General features: G+C 40.1%; 2 protein-coding genes across 2 annotated transcripts; one reads left to right on the forward strand and one right to left on the reverse strand.

The window, feature by feature from the left end:
* Window positions 1-4158: 4158 nt before the first annotated feature.
* Window positions 4159-5808, forward strand: LOC310934623 (tripartite motif-containing protein 16-like; the record flags this gene model as incomplete). Its single annotated transcript, XM_083898393.1, has 1 exon — window positions 4159-5808. The coding sequence occupies one exon, from the start codon at window positions 4159-4161 to the stop codon at window positions 5806-5808; it is 1650 nt and encodes a 549-aa protein (XP_083754519.1).
* A 223-nt stretch (window positions 5809-6031) lies between these two features.
* On the reverse strand, window positions 6032-7892 carry LOC310934850 (uncharacterized protein; the record flags this gene model as incomplete). Its single annotated transcript, XM_083898649.1, has 4 exons — window positions 7647-7892; window positions 6358-6714; window positions 6174-6254; window positions 6032-6072 (listed from the first exon to the last, which is right to left on the reverse strand). Exons 1-4 carry the CDS (start codon window positions 7816-7818, stop codon window positions 6032-6034), a joined length of 651 nt encoding a protein of 216 aa, XP_083754775.1. The 5' UTR covers window positions 7819-7892.
* Window positions 7893-13995: the final 6103 nt, after the last annotated feature.

Consider the following 13995-nt stretch of genomic DNA (forward strand, 5'->3'; position numbering starts at 1 on the left):
TTTTCAGTGGTTTATGGGGTCACATATTTTCACAAATTTTACTTCATCTAATCAGCTACAAAGTCATGTCAACATTTTTTATTTGATCTCCAGAAGACAGATCTAAAATTAAAAAAATGGTTTCACTTTCAGAACATGTACTGACCCAATATGTGACATATGACAGATTTATGGGGTCAATCACAAATTATGGCTTATAGGACCACTTTGGTTTATGAGGTCAATTTACTCACAACACACAAATCTACCCACGTGGTGGTCTAAGAACTGATAGATATTACAAGTCCTATACAAACAATGTTATTTTGCAGCCTTTTAAAACTTACCACTAGGTGGAGACAGAACCTTAATTTCTTTTCCTATGCAAAACCATCTCCTTGTGATTATGTATGTAGTATGCCAGAACATTGTCCCTTCAAAAACATGGAACATGAAAAAAAATACATAGCGCATTATACAAATTTGAAAAACATGAAACTGTTTATTGACAATGTAGCAATTTCTGCGACTGACAGAACGTTCATATCAAAACACTGGTATTTATTTTTTTTAATTTTCTTGCTCAATGTGAGCATGCGCACACACATAGTCTGCGCATAGTCTGCAGGAATCTTCCAAGTTGACAATTTTTCTGGCGGACACAGTCATGCTTTGAGGGGTCATGTCCATGTTTCCTGTAAAGGGACTCCGCTAAGCGAAGAAGACAAAAGTCATCGCAAACTACACTTGCAATGTCCTCATCATGCATACGACTTAACATCTTCAACAACCCATTCCCAAAAGTTCTTGAGGAGACACCGACTTGATGAACGATGCCATGCCAAGCACCCGTTTTCTCCCTTCCCTCCCTTCCCTTTCCTGGCCTTCTGGCTTAGAGGAGCACCTTCTCATGTGTCGCCATAGCACTGCTCTCACAAACATACCCTTGCAATGTACACAACATTCATATTTTTTGTGTTCACCCAAACCTTTTCGTTTCACTTTCAGTGACCCACTTCCACTGTTCAGGACTGTGATGTTATGCATGAAGTTTCCTCTATTGCGGAGCTTCTCCAGTAACTGTTTCCTACTTGCAGAGCCAACAGGGAGACTAAGAGCCTTTGCTATGTCAGCATTCTCCTTGACATGGATTCTGAAATGTCGAGCTATCTTGCGATGAGCCTTTCTGCAAACAAAGCAGAGGTTTTGCCCTTTTCCTAAAGTGGTGAATTGCACGTCGTTTGAAGTTTTGTCAGGCGATTCTTCAATGTCAGTGTTAGCTCCGACATCCAACGAGGGATCCAATTGAGCGTCTTCAGCAAACGGCAATTTTGAACTTGCCAAAGGTTCATGAGGTTCAACATCTTCTGTGTTCATTTCTGAGTCAGGAACATTTTCTGCATCACAACCATCACCCGAACCTTCCTCCTCCTCAGTGGATTCAGATTCATTCTGATTAAAATACAAAGAACAAATCAGGAGACATAAACATGACAAACATGACCCACATGAGCACTAGGAAAGACAATTCAAGACATTGCCATTTTCATTACATCAACCAATAATTAGTTAGATAGTCAACATATGATAGAGTAAAAGTTTTAAGTTCATATAAGTCTATTTGTGTTCAGTCTGAAGAAATGTACAGAGCCAAATAATCTAAATATTCCTCAACAGTTCTTGTGCTGATATCACAAGTCGACGTTGGATATTTTCAGAAATCACGGGCTATGATATTGCACAGATGCACGTGAAGCTAAACACCGTCAGGGCCGTCATAGTCGAGTCCGTCTTCCGCGCAGTATTACGTACGTGTAAGGGACAGGATTGAGCAGCCGAACTAGCGTTCGCAAGAGAACATAAAAACCTGATGTGGTGCTGGAAAGTCTCTTTGCGCAAAAGCGAAACTTGGCTGCATACGGAGCAGATTATGAACTCCCTGCGACATTCACTTCACACCAGAGAACATTCTCTCTCTTTGAGTAGTTAACTAAAGACATCAGCTCATCTGATGCATCCGTTATTCCCTTAATAACATCGCTAAAGCGTCTTCTACACAAAGTTTGAGACCACAGAGTGACAACAATGAAAAGTGTGCTTTTCTGCTCGTCAGAGTCTGTCACCACGTTTTACTCAGATCTACTCGGATCACCTGCGCTTCATCGCGACTGTACTCCATCCTCGTCATATAGATCATTATTTGGATGTAGGGCTAAGCTGTGTGTTGATTTATTTTACTTTTAAATGTGACCAGCATTGCATGGATTGTTTTAAGATTCACTGGCTGATTACTTAATTAGGATTCAACTTAAGTGAAAACAATTGATATTATTTATTTTAATAAAGTGTCTTTATTAAAATAATTAAAATCACCGTGTGCCGGCGGTGGGCTGCCCAAGAGGCCCTACCACCGGACTTAGCAGATTTTCTGGGGGAAACCCTGGAAAGACTATATGTATGATATTAAGTAATAACAACGTTTGGGTGTACTATGAATGCCTTGGGCTTGTCAGTTAAGTGTTAATATAAATATAATACTTACAGATGTCTTTAGTCGTTTCACCCTTGTCCCAAAACAGCATGCATGCGTTGCAATACAGCAAACTGTAAAATAAAAAAAAGGTAATGAGAAAATGTATAAATGCAAACCCAAAACAAATTCTTAAATATTTGGGTTCACAGGAACCAAAACCCATTTGTGAAAAAGAAAACTGAAGGACAAAAGATAAACTAACATGCTACAAGAAAAGAGAAGTTACCAAATCATGCTACAACTTTCTAACTAGGCAACTAGATGCTAACGATGCTAACGTTAACGCTAACGAGAACGTTACCTCGCCAATGGCAATGCGGTGTAATAGAGCGAGGCTCTGTGACGCGAACACTCTGGTACCGTGACCCCTGAATATTCACACGAGTTACCGTTCTAAAGTCGGTCAAGCTGTCTCTGAAATCCGCGAATAACAATGATTAACAATGTGTTTATGAATATATATATATATATGTATATATACACGTATATACATTCACACATGTATACAAACTTACATACAAAAAGAACTCACCTGTCTAGCAGTAGTGGACTTCACGTCTGGCTTCCATACCGTATATCACCCTCTGACGCATATGTGGCGCGAAGTTGTGTATAATATGGCGCTAAATTGCGTGTAATTTGGCGCCCGGTGTATAACCATGCAGTAACAAATCTGACCTCTAGAGGCCACTGGTCGACACACATGGACACGCATCCTTGTTTATGAGACCACTGTTTGAAAAGGTCATTAAAAAGCTCAGGGATGTTTAAAATAGTCAGGTATTGATATGTATTCATCATAACACTTTTGTGTGGATACCATTTATGTATTAATATTGTTTTTAAGTATTATTAATCAAAAATGATACGCATTTATATTTCTGGAATTATGAGGACAAACCTGAAATTTGGTTTCCTGAACCACTTATGCCAACACACACAAACCGTTCAATAGTTTGGGCTCACTTAGAAATGTGAAAATGTATTTTTTCAATGAATATAACATTAAATGAATCATAAATACACTCTATACATTGTTAATGTGGTAAACGACTATTCTAGCTGCAAACGTCTGATTTTTAATGGAATATGTACATTGGTGTATAGAGGCCAATTTCCACTGTTCTAATGGTACATTGTGTTTGCTAATTATTATTTTATTATTAAAAAATTATTTTTTTGAATAAAAATCATTATTTTATAATCTTGTCAATGTTTTGACTATATTTTCTGTTCATTTTGCAACTATTTTGATGAATAAAAGTGTGACTTTTAAGGGAAAACGCCCAAAACTTGTATAGGTGACACCAAACTTTTGAACAGTAGTGCATCTATAACATTTTGCCTTAACGCTCAGCAATCAAAATAGCTTACGGTTGTTGTTTTTTTCTATTATTATTGTTATTAGTGTTAGTCGTCATTAGCAGTAACAGTGAGTAGTGACACCATGTGATGTTTAGAAGCAGAAATATGCGTCTGCTCAGGAGGACAAACAGGTCCGTCTGTTTCTCTGAGATCAGGGAGTGTCACTAAACACAGTTTGGCAAAGGCTGCTCCACACTGAGCTCCCGTTTCCTGGATTAGCATAAACAAGCTCACAAACGAGCTCGAGAATCTCAGACAGTTTGTCTAGACCGAGCGGTGAAATGGCGCAGACAGGAGTTCAGCTGCACAGAGAAACCTTCTCTTGTTCCATCTGTTTGGATCTTCTGAAGGATCCGGTGACTCTCACGTGTGGACACAGCTTCTGCGTGAACTGTATTAAAAACCACTGGGACTCAGAGGACGAGAGGAGGATCTACAGCTGCCCTCAGTGCAGAGAGGCCTTCACGCCGAGGCCTGAACTGATGAAAAGCACCATGTTAGCAGAGTTAGTGGAGGAGCTGAAGAAGACCGGACTCCACGCTGCTCCTGCTCATCACTGCTATGCTGGAGCTGAAGATGTGGCCTGTGATGTCTGCACTGGCGGGAAACTGAAAGCTCTCAAGTCCTGTTTGGATTGTTTGGCCTCTTACTGTGAGGAACATCTCCAGCCTCATCTTCAATCACCTGCATTAAAGAAACACAAGCTGGTGGAGCCCTCCAAGAACCTCCAGGAGAACATCTGCCCTCTTCATGATAAGATGATGGACATGTTCTGCCGCACTGATCATCAGTGTATCTGTTATCTCTGCTCTGTTGACCAACACAAAGACCACGACACAGTCTCAGCTGCAGCAGAGAGGAAGCAGAAGCAGAGAGAGCTGGATCTGAGTCAAGAAGAAGTCCAGCAGAGAGTCCAGGACATAGACAGAGACGTGAAGGTGCTTCAACAGGAGGTGAAGGCTCTGAATCTCTCTGCTGATAAAGCCGTGGACGACACAGACAAGATCTTCACTGAGCTGAAGCAGCAGATCAGATCCAAGCAGCAAACAGAAGTGAGTCGAGTCAGAGACGCTGAGAAGAAGCTTCAGCAGGAGAAGACTGAGCTGAAGAAGAGAGAAGCTGAACTGAAGCAGCTCTCACTCACACACGACCACAACCAGTTTCTCCTCAACTACGGCTCACTGTCAGCACTCAGTCCATCTACACACTCGTCCACCATCATCGTCCGTCCTCTGAGACACTTTGAGGACGTGACAGCAGCTGTGGTGAAGCTCAGAGGACAACTGAAGGACGTCCTGACCCAGACGTGGACAAACGTCTCACCGGCTGTGGCTGAAGCAGATGATTTACTGACAGAACCTGAACCTGAACCAAAGACCAGAGCTGAGTTCCTCAGATATTCCCAGGAAATCAAACTGGATCCAAACACAGTAAACAAGCGTCTGTTTTTATCTGAGGGAAACAGAAAAGCGAGATTAATGCGAGAGGATCAGTCTTATCCTCGTCACAGAGACAGATTCACGTATTATTATCAGGTCCTGAGTAAAGAGAGTCTGAGTGGACGTTGTTACTGGGAGGTGGAGTGGACGGGAGGAGGAGTTCACGTCGCAGTGACGTACAAGAACATCAGCAGATCAGACTCGGGCGAACGGAGATTTGGGTACAACGACAAATCCTGGGCTTTAGACTGCGACCAAAAGAGTTGTCGTTTCCGTCACGACGGCGTCGCCGCCGACGTCTCGGAGGGTCCGTGCTCCAGAGTGGGAGTTTACCTGGACCACGGAGCGGGTCTTCTGTCCTTCTACGGGGTCTCCGACACCAGCGTGACTCCGCTCCACAGAGTCCACGCCGCGTTCACTCAGCCTCTCTACGCCGGAGTCTGGTTTTACGATCCGCCCGGAACCACGGCCGAGTTCTGTCGACTCAAATAGACTCGAGTCGTCTTTGTAAAGACGATCATCGGTGAAGAGATGATTTGTTCTTTTCTTTTTTCGTCAGATTGAGGTGAAATAAAGAGATTTATGTTTTAATCCTTAAATCTGTGGAGTTTGTTCTAAATAAACCAGATTTTTTTGTTTCCCCTAAATAAAAAAAACACCTTAACCAATAATAACGTTTGCTTCTGTCCGAGTATCGAGAATATAAGATCGTACCTTAATTCTCTTCAGAGCCTTGAAACCATTCATTAGCCTTTTCTGAAAGTGTTTGTTTTTCAAAAACGTTTCACCTGTAAAACTTCCAGACTCCTCCTCTTCCTCTTTAATCTGTAGAGACTCTGGTTCCTCTTGGTCCAGACTGGAGTTCCTCTCCTGGTTCCAGAGCTGCTGCTCCTCCTCCTCCTCCTCCTCCTCCATGACGACCTGCTGCTGTGGAAGCTCTGGAGACATAAAAACAGTATTTAGGATTGATGCTTGGGGGGAAAGCGCTGAATACAAAACAGTTTCAAAAGCCCCCGGAGACAATGCTGTGGTTTCACAGACCTGTCGGTTCACGTTTCCAAACGCCTCTTTCCGCCTCGTACTCGACGGTGGTTCTCTCTGCATCTTCACTTCCTGTCTGATCTTGACTCTCAGCTACAGCAGAGAGGAGCTGGTGGTCAGTGTCTGGTTCTGGTTCCATGTGATCACTTTCTTCATTATCAGGAGTCAACATAAAGGTATCAGCCTCCTGCTTCAGTTCAAGCTGCTCCTGCTCCTGACTGCTGCAGAATTCCTCCTCTTTAATCTGTAGAGACTCTGGTTCCTCTTGGTCCAGACTGGAGTTCCTCTGCTGGTTCCAGAGCTGCTGCTCAGCGAGAACCTCCTCCTCCTCCTGAAGAACATCTTTCGGCAGAAGCTCTGCAGACAGAAATAAATACATAAGTACATTGATAAGAGAAATATAATATAACAGTTGGATTTTGACTGAAAACACAAAAAAGTGTCAACAACAATTTTCAGAAATGACCTCCAATGCTCAAAAATGTAGTCGTGAAGGTCAAAACAGCACGTTAACTCTTTACAAGCGTCTCAGAATCGACTCGTTACTCTTGTTAACGTTTGAGGAGAATAAACGTCATGGTTTTTGTTGCTGTCGTCGTTTTCTTTTTCACACTTTCATCTGTCCAAAGATCGTACGTCAAACCCTGGAGGAACTCTGCGAATCAGCTGAGCTTCACACAGCAAGTAACATGTTGATATAACGCAATATCGTCCGGATACAACAAAACCAGAGTTACATGGTTCCACAGTTGAACAAGGTCGGACTGTAAAACTCTTTTTTGTGCATCAGTCAAACCTAAATTTAAAGGTGCCACGTGTAAGAATGTGGCCAAAAACGGTTACTACATCATTCAAAATCAAAACACAGAGGTCTTTTAGGTTTCATTTTCTGACGTAACTGGCAACCCGTGGTTGCTCGGCAGCTGAGACTCCACTGACTGCAATGATCGGTAGACGGCAGTAGGTGGCGCCACATGACGCCAAAACATGATTTCAAAACATAAACATGATTTGCAGTCTGCAAAATATATATTTTTTTTAATGCAAATATTTTGTCTGTACTGTTGTTGTTGGTGAGTTAAGCACCTTTAAATATGGAACATAATCCCAGATCAGGTGTACTGTGAAATTATGTTATTATAATTATTATTATTATTATAACGCTTTCTTTTCTATCTTCTTTTTGATATTGCGAGTCCATTTTCACACTTAACTTTGATTTGACTGCAACACAGATTAAATTATTAATCAGTGACGAAGTTATTATTGTTTTGACTGCTTGTACAGACCTATCCGCTGTAACCTGACTTGAGGTTGACCAACGATCTCCAACAGTTTCCGCTGACGATTCACCTCTGCCTCGTACTCGACGATGATATTCTCTACGTGTGTGAATATTTCTTCCGCAGCAGCAGTTAGTCGCTCTTTTATCAAACCTCTCAAACACTGAAGTGAAGACATCGCTGCTTCGTTCGGAAAAAAGTGGGATATTTAACCGCGACACGTTTAAAAACACCGTAATGTCTTGTTGTTGTTTTCGTAGCAACAGACCGAGCTAACAGCGCTAGCTCAACGCGCTGTTTCCGTTTCCTGTTCGATGAGTTTAAACTGGTCAAACTACCGCCACCTCGTGGTGTGGAAGATGGAACTGCAGCACAACAGGGGGGAAAAAAATCCCTATTATTGTAGATTCTAGATTTACGACGGAGTATTAGGGCCATACTAAGAGTAAAAAAAACAAGAATAAAGTCGTAATATTACAGGAATTAAGTCATAATATTATCAGAATAAAGTCGTAATAATACGAGAAAAAAATGATCTTATTCTCGTAATAATATGACTTTTTTCTCGAAATATTATGACTTTTTTCTCGTCATGTTACGATTTTATTCTCATAATATTACGACTTTTTTCTCGCATTGTTACGACTTTATGCTCATAGACCTAATATTATGACTTTATTCTCGTAATTTCCGAAATAAATAAAATATTTTTTCTCTTAGTCTGTCCCTAATACTCCGTCGTATAGATTTCATATTTCCACGATGACTTGATATTTGTCCAACTGACTTTCTCTGTAAAATAAAGGAAATTCCACATTACTACAATGACTAATATACTATGATGACTACTAGTATTGATAATATGACTGAGAAAAGTATGCAGTAAAGCCATGTACTTAGATAAAAAAGGCTTTTACAGTATTTTCAGAGATATTTTACTATTTCAGCAATATTGAGATTATCAAAAGTCTTTCATTCACATTTTAATAAGAGCCAAAACTAGCTAAGAAAAATGGAATTGTGTCACGATGAAGTGATTTTTGTGCAGAAAAGAGTATTTGTTATGATTAAAATTACTACAATTCCAACGACTGCTGCTACAAATAAGAGGTTTGGTCGTCTGAACGTAGAGAGATTTACGCAGGAACAAGACACAATTCTTCCACAGGAGATTCAACATTTGCTTGTTTTCAAATCAATACCAAGACATTTAAACTTCAAATTAAAAGAACACACTCTTGACACGGAATGAGAAGTGAGACTGTTATTGACAGGATGATGATAATAATGATAGATTTTTCTCGTTGGACTCTGTTTATAATGAGGTGTCACACTCGTAAATGCTTTTTAAAACCCGACAGTGCTACAGAGGTATATGGCGTCTCACCTGTGAGTTTGCATGTGGTTCTCCATGTCATATTGTCGCAGAAAGCGTTTCTTACAAATGCTGCAAACATAGGGCTTTTCACCTGTGTGAATTCTTCTGTGCACTTTCAAATTTGAAACGTTTCGAAAACACTTTCCACACGTTTCACAACTGTATGGCCTTTCACCCGTGTGGATTCTCATGTGGTACATCAAGGTGCTTTTACGGCCAAAGGACGCACAACAAACGCTGCAAACGTGGGGCTTCTCACCCGTGTGAGATTTTCTGTGCTCTATCAAATGCGGCATTTGTCGAAAACACTTTCCACACATTTCACAAGAATGTGGCCTTTCACCCGTGTGAGTCCTTCTGTGCATTTTCAAATGTGTAACGTTTCGAAAACGCTTTCCACACGTTTCACAGGAATAAGGCCTTTCATCCGTGTGAGTCCTTTGGTGGAATATCAGCGTATGTTCATTTGAAAAGCATTTGTTACAAATGTTACAAAGGTTGCACATGTGGGGCTTTTCACCTGTAATATTTGTCTGATCTTGACTCTCAGCTACAGCAGAGAGGAGCTGGTGGTCAGTGTCTGCTTCTGGTTCCATGTGATCACTTTCTTCATTATCAGGAGTCAACATAAAGGTATCAGCCTCCTGCTTCTGTTGGTCCAGACTGAAGTTCCTCTCCTGGTTCCAGAGCTGCTGCTCACTGAGAACCTCCTCCTCCTCCTCCTCCTCCTCCTCTTCTTTATAGATATGATGCTGTGGAAGCTCTGGAGGAGGAACAAGAAACAGATTACAACTATCAATCAATTTTGATTAGACTGCAACACAGATTAAATTATTAATCAGTAACTAAATTCATTGTGAAGTATTTTGATCATCGATGAATCAGAGTGTTTTTTTTTTCAATCACTAAATCACGTTTATCTGATTTTTCAGCTTCTTAAATGTGAATATTTCTTCGTACATAACAAATACATTATTTACAGGTTCCACAAACAGCGATCAAGTACTCGATTTATCTGTAAAATCATCAACAGACTGATAAATTAGGAAAACAATCATTAGTTGGAGCTCTAGTGTGTAGAATAATAACTGTTGTTGCTTGTCCAAGGAAACACGATGCATTTTATTTGTTAAAGCGACCGTGTTATGAACAAAATAAGTCCCACATGAGTCTTTAGAGTCTTTTCAGAGACATTTTACCGATACCAAACGCAGCAAGCCAGTGAAGTGAAGAAGACCTTTAAACTTCAAATTAAAAGAACACACTCTTGACACGGAATGAGAAGTGAGACTGTAATTGACAGGATGATGATAATAATAATACAAACTTAGAAATAAAAGTTTGACAGAAATACAGTTTCAATGATAAGGACAAGCATCATATAAAAAAAATTTTCTCGTTGGACTCTGTTTATAATGAGGTTTCACACTCGTAAATGCTTTTTAAAACCCGACAGTGCTGCAGAGGTATATGGCGTCTCACCTGTGAGTTCGCATGTGTTTCTCCATGGTATTTTTTTGCACAAAGCGTTTCTCACAAATGCTGCAAGCATAGGGCTTTTCACCTGTGTGAATTATTTTGTGGATTCTCAAATGAGAAGTGTGTCGAAAACACTTTGCACACGTTTCACAGCGATATGGTCTTTCACCCGTGTGGATTCTCGTGTGCTCAATCAAGGTGCTTTTGCGGCCAAAGCACGCACTACAAACGCTGCAAACGTGGGGCTTCTCACCCGTGTGGGTTATTCTGTGCAGGTTCAAATTTGAAGCGTAGCGAAAACGCTTTCCACACGTATCACAAGAATGTGGCCTTTCACCCGTGTGAGTCCTTCTGTGCATTTTCAAATGTGTAACGTTTCGAAAACACTTTCCACACGTTTCACAGGAATAAGGCCTTTCATCCGTGTGAGTCCTTTGGTGGAATATCAACGTATGTTTACGTGCAAAGCATTTCTTACAGATGTTGCACATGTGGGGCTTTTCACCTGTGATATTCCTCTTGTTTCCTGTCTGATCTTGACTCTCAGCTACAGCAGAGAGGAGCTGCTGGTCAGTGTCTGGTTCTGGTTCCATGTGATCACTTTCTTCATTATCAGGAGTCAACATAAAGGTATCAGCCTCCTGCTTCAGTTCAAGCTGCTCCTGCTCCTGACTGCTGCAGATTTCCTCCTCTTCCTCTTTTATCTGTAGAGACTCTGGTTCCTCTTGGTCCAGACTGGAGTTCCTCTCCTGGTTCCAGAGCTGCTGCTCACTGAGAACCTCCGCCTCCTTATAGACGTGATGCTGTGGAAGCTCTGGAGGAGGAACAAGAGGAACAAGAAACAGATTAAAACTAGGGCTGCAACGATTCAATAATGAGTCATCTGTAACTGCAGTGTAAACAAACACACACTCGAGAGCTCTCCAGAACTAGCTACAGGAAGTCACTGGGGGCAGCATTGTTCGCTGTTTACATTACGACATTTTGGGGAGTTCTAGTTTATGGTTGAAAATGTGTGTATAATATACTTTATAAATGGAAATGAAAACACCCCCACCCCCTAAAAATGGTATCATCAGCGTTACGTTCGATGTATGTGTACGGCTGCAACGCTCTGCAGCGCCTCACCATGCACGAGAATGAGAATGCGTGTGCATGTGTGTATCAGTGACCATGGACATACGACACTTATTTAAAAGAAAAGACAGATTGAGCAGGTTAGAGACTAGGGACAGACCATGATGACCTAATACAGGGTCTCTGCAGGTTTCAACCTGTCAAATTTAAGACTTTTTAAGACCTTTTTAAAGACCATAATGAATACAATTTGAGACCCATTTCAAATCAATACTGGCAAAAAAGTACAAAAGACATGAAGGAAAATTGGAGCCACAAATTGTTGAACTAGCAATTCGGCTTAGCTGTGGGCTTTCGTTAAGTTTTCACAGCACACTAGCTAGTGTTGCGCGATAAAGTGTCCCCGTGCAGCACAGGTGGCCTACTTAAGTTCCGTGTTGTAGTTATTGTTGTTATCGCATCCTCAAAAATAGAAACACTTCAAAGCAAGACTGAAGTGTATGCACGTTTTAAATAAAAATCACGTTAATAGATTTTTAAGACCTTTCAAAATTGTATTTGAGGCCTTTTATGAGATTTTAGGAGAATTTAAGACATTCTAAGGCCTTAAATTCAAATGATTGGATTTTAGACTTTTTAAGACCCTGCGGATACCCTGTAATATAAACCAGCTATATGCATGTTGTATCAAATTACTTTTATTTTTTATTATCATTATTATTCTTCAAACCCACAATGGAGAGTACAGCTTCTCTTGTGAAAGGAATCTGTGTTTTTAACAAATATTGTGTTTATAAGCCCAATAATAATAATAATATGAAGATAATTAAAATGACTCGGCTCTATTTGCCTTTTGCTACGGAGCCCTGCGAGGGTCAGGTGTGGAAAAAAATAAAAAATATTTTGTAATCCGTGCCCTCGGTTATAGAAACGTAATAATGCCTTCTAAACTGAAGGCACGGTTTACAAACGCTTTTTTAAAATGTCTTCTTCACCTGACCCTCGCAGGGCTCCGTATTCCTGCTCCAGTGTGTGTTGTATCATAACTGTTGTTGCTTGTCCGAGGAAACAAGACGCGCTTTATTTGTTAAAGCGACCGTGTAATTTACGTCATTTACGTCCCCCACGCGAGTCACGTTGACGTGTTAGTATTGATGAATCAGATCAGTGTGCTTGTACAGACCTATCCGCTGTAACCTGACTTGAGGTTGACCAACGATCTCCAACAGTTTCCGCTGACGATTCACCTCTGCCTCGTACTCGACGATGATATTCTCTACGTGTGTGAATATTTCTTCCGCAGCAGCAGTTAGTCGCTCTTTTATCAAACCTCTCAAACACTGAAGTGAAGACATCGCTGCTTCGTTCGGAAAAAAGTGGAATATTTAAGCGCGACACGTTTAAAAAACACCGTAATGTCTTTGTGTTTTCGTAGCAACAGTCCGAGCTAACAGCGCTAGCTCGACGCGCTGTTTCCGTTTCCGGTTCTTTCAGTTTAAACTGGCCAAGCGACCGCCACCTCGTGGTGTGGAAGATGGAACTGCAACACAACAGAGGGAAAAAAAAATATCCCTATTATTATAGATTATAGATTTACGACGGAGTATTAGGGCCATACTAAGAGTAAAAAAAAACGAGAATAAAGTCATAATATTATCAGAATAAAGTCGTAATAATACGAGAAAAAAATTATCTTATTCTCGTAATATTATGACTTTTTTCTCGTAATATTATGACTTTATTCTTATAATATTATGACTTTATTCTTGTAATGTTACAACTTTATTCTCATAGACCTAATATTATGACTTTATTCTCGTAATATGACTATATTCTCGTAATGTTACAACTTAATGTTACGACTTTATTCTCATAGACGTAATATTATGACTTTATTCTCGTAATTTCCAAAATAAATAAAATATTTTTTTCTCTTAGTCTGGCCCTAATACTCCATCATATAGATTTCATATTTCCACGATGACTTGATATTCGTCCAACTGACTTTCTCTGTAAAATAAAGGAAATTCCACATTACTACAATGACTAATATACTATGATGACTACTAGTATTGATAATATGACTGAGAAAAGTATGCAGTAAAGTCATGTACTTAGATGAAAAAGGCTTTAAGAGTATTTTCAGATGTATTTTACTAATTCAGCAATATTAAGATTAGCAAAAGTCTTTCAAACACATTTTAATAAGAGCCAAAACTAGTATTTGTTACCTCCACCAAGAAGGTTATGTTTTTTTAAACTTCAAATTAAAAGAACACACTCTTGACACGGAATGAGAAGTGAGACTGTAACTGACAGGATGATAATAATAATAATTAAACAGGTGATGTAAAAAAGAAAAGAAAAACAGACTTAGAAATAAAAGTTTGACAGAAATACAATTACAATACAAAAAATCAT

This window comes from Microchirus variegatus (genome assembly GCF_963457635.1).
Source record: "Microchirus variegatus genome assembly, chromosome: 12".
NCBI classification, from domain to species: Eukaryota; Metazoa; Chordata; class Actinopteri; order Pleuronectiformes; family Soleidae; genus Microchirus; species Microchirus variegatus.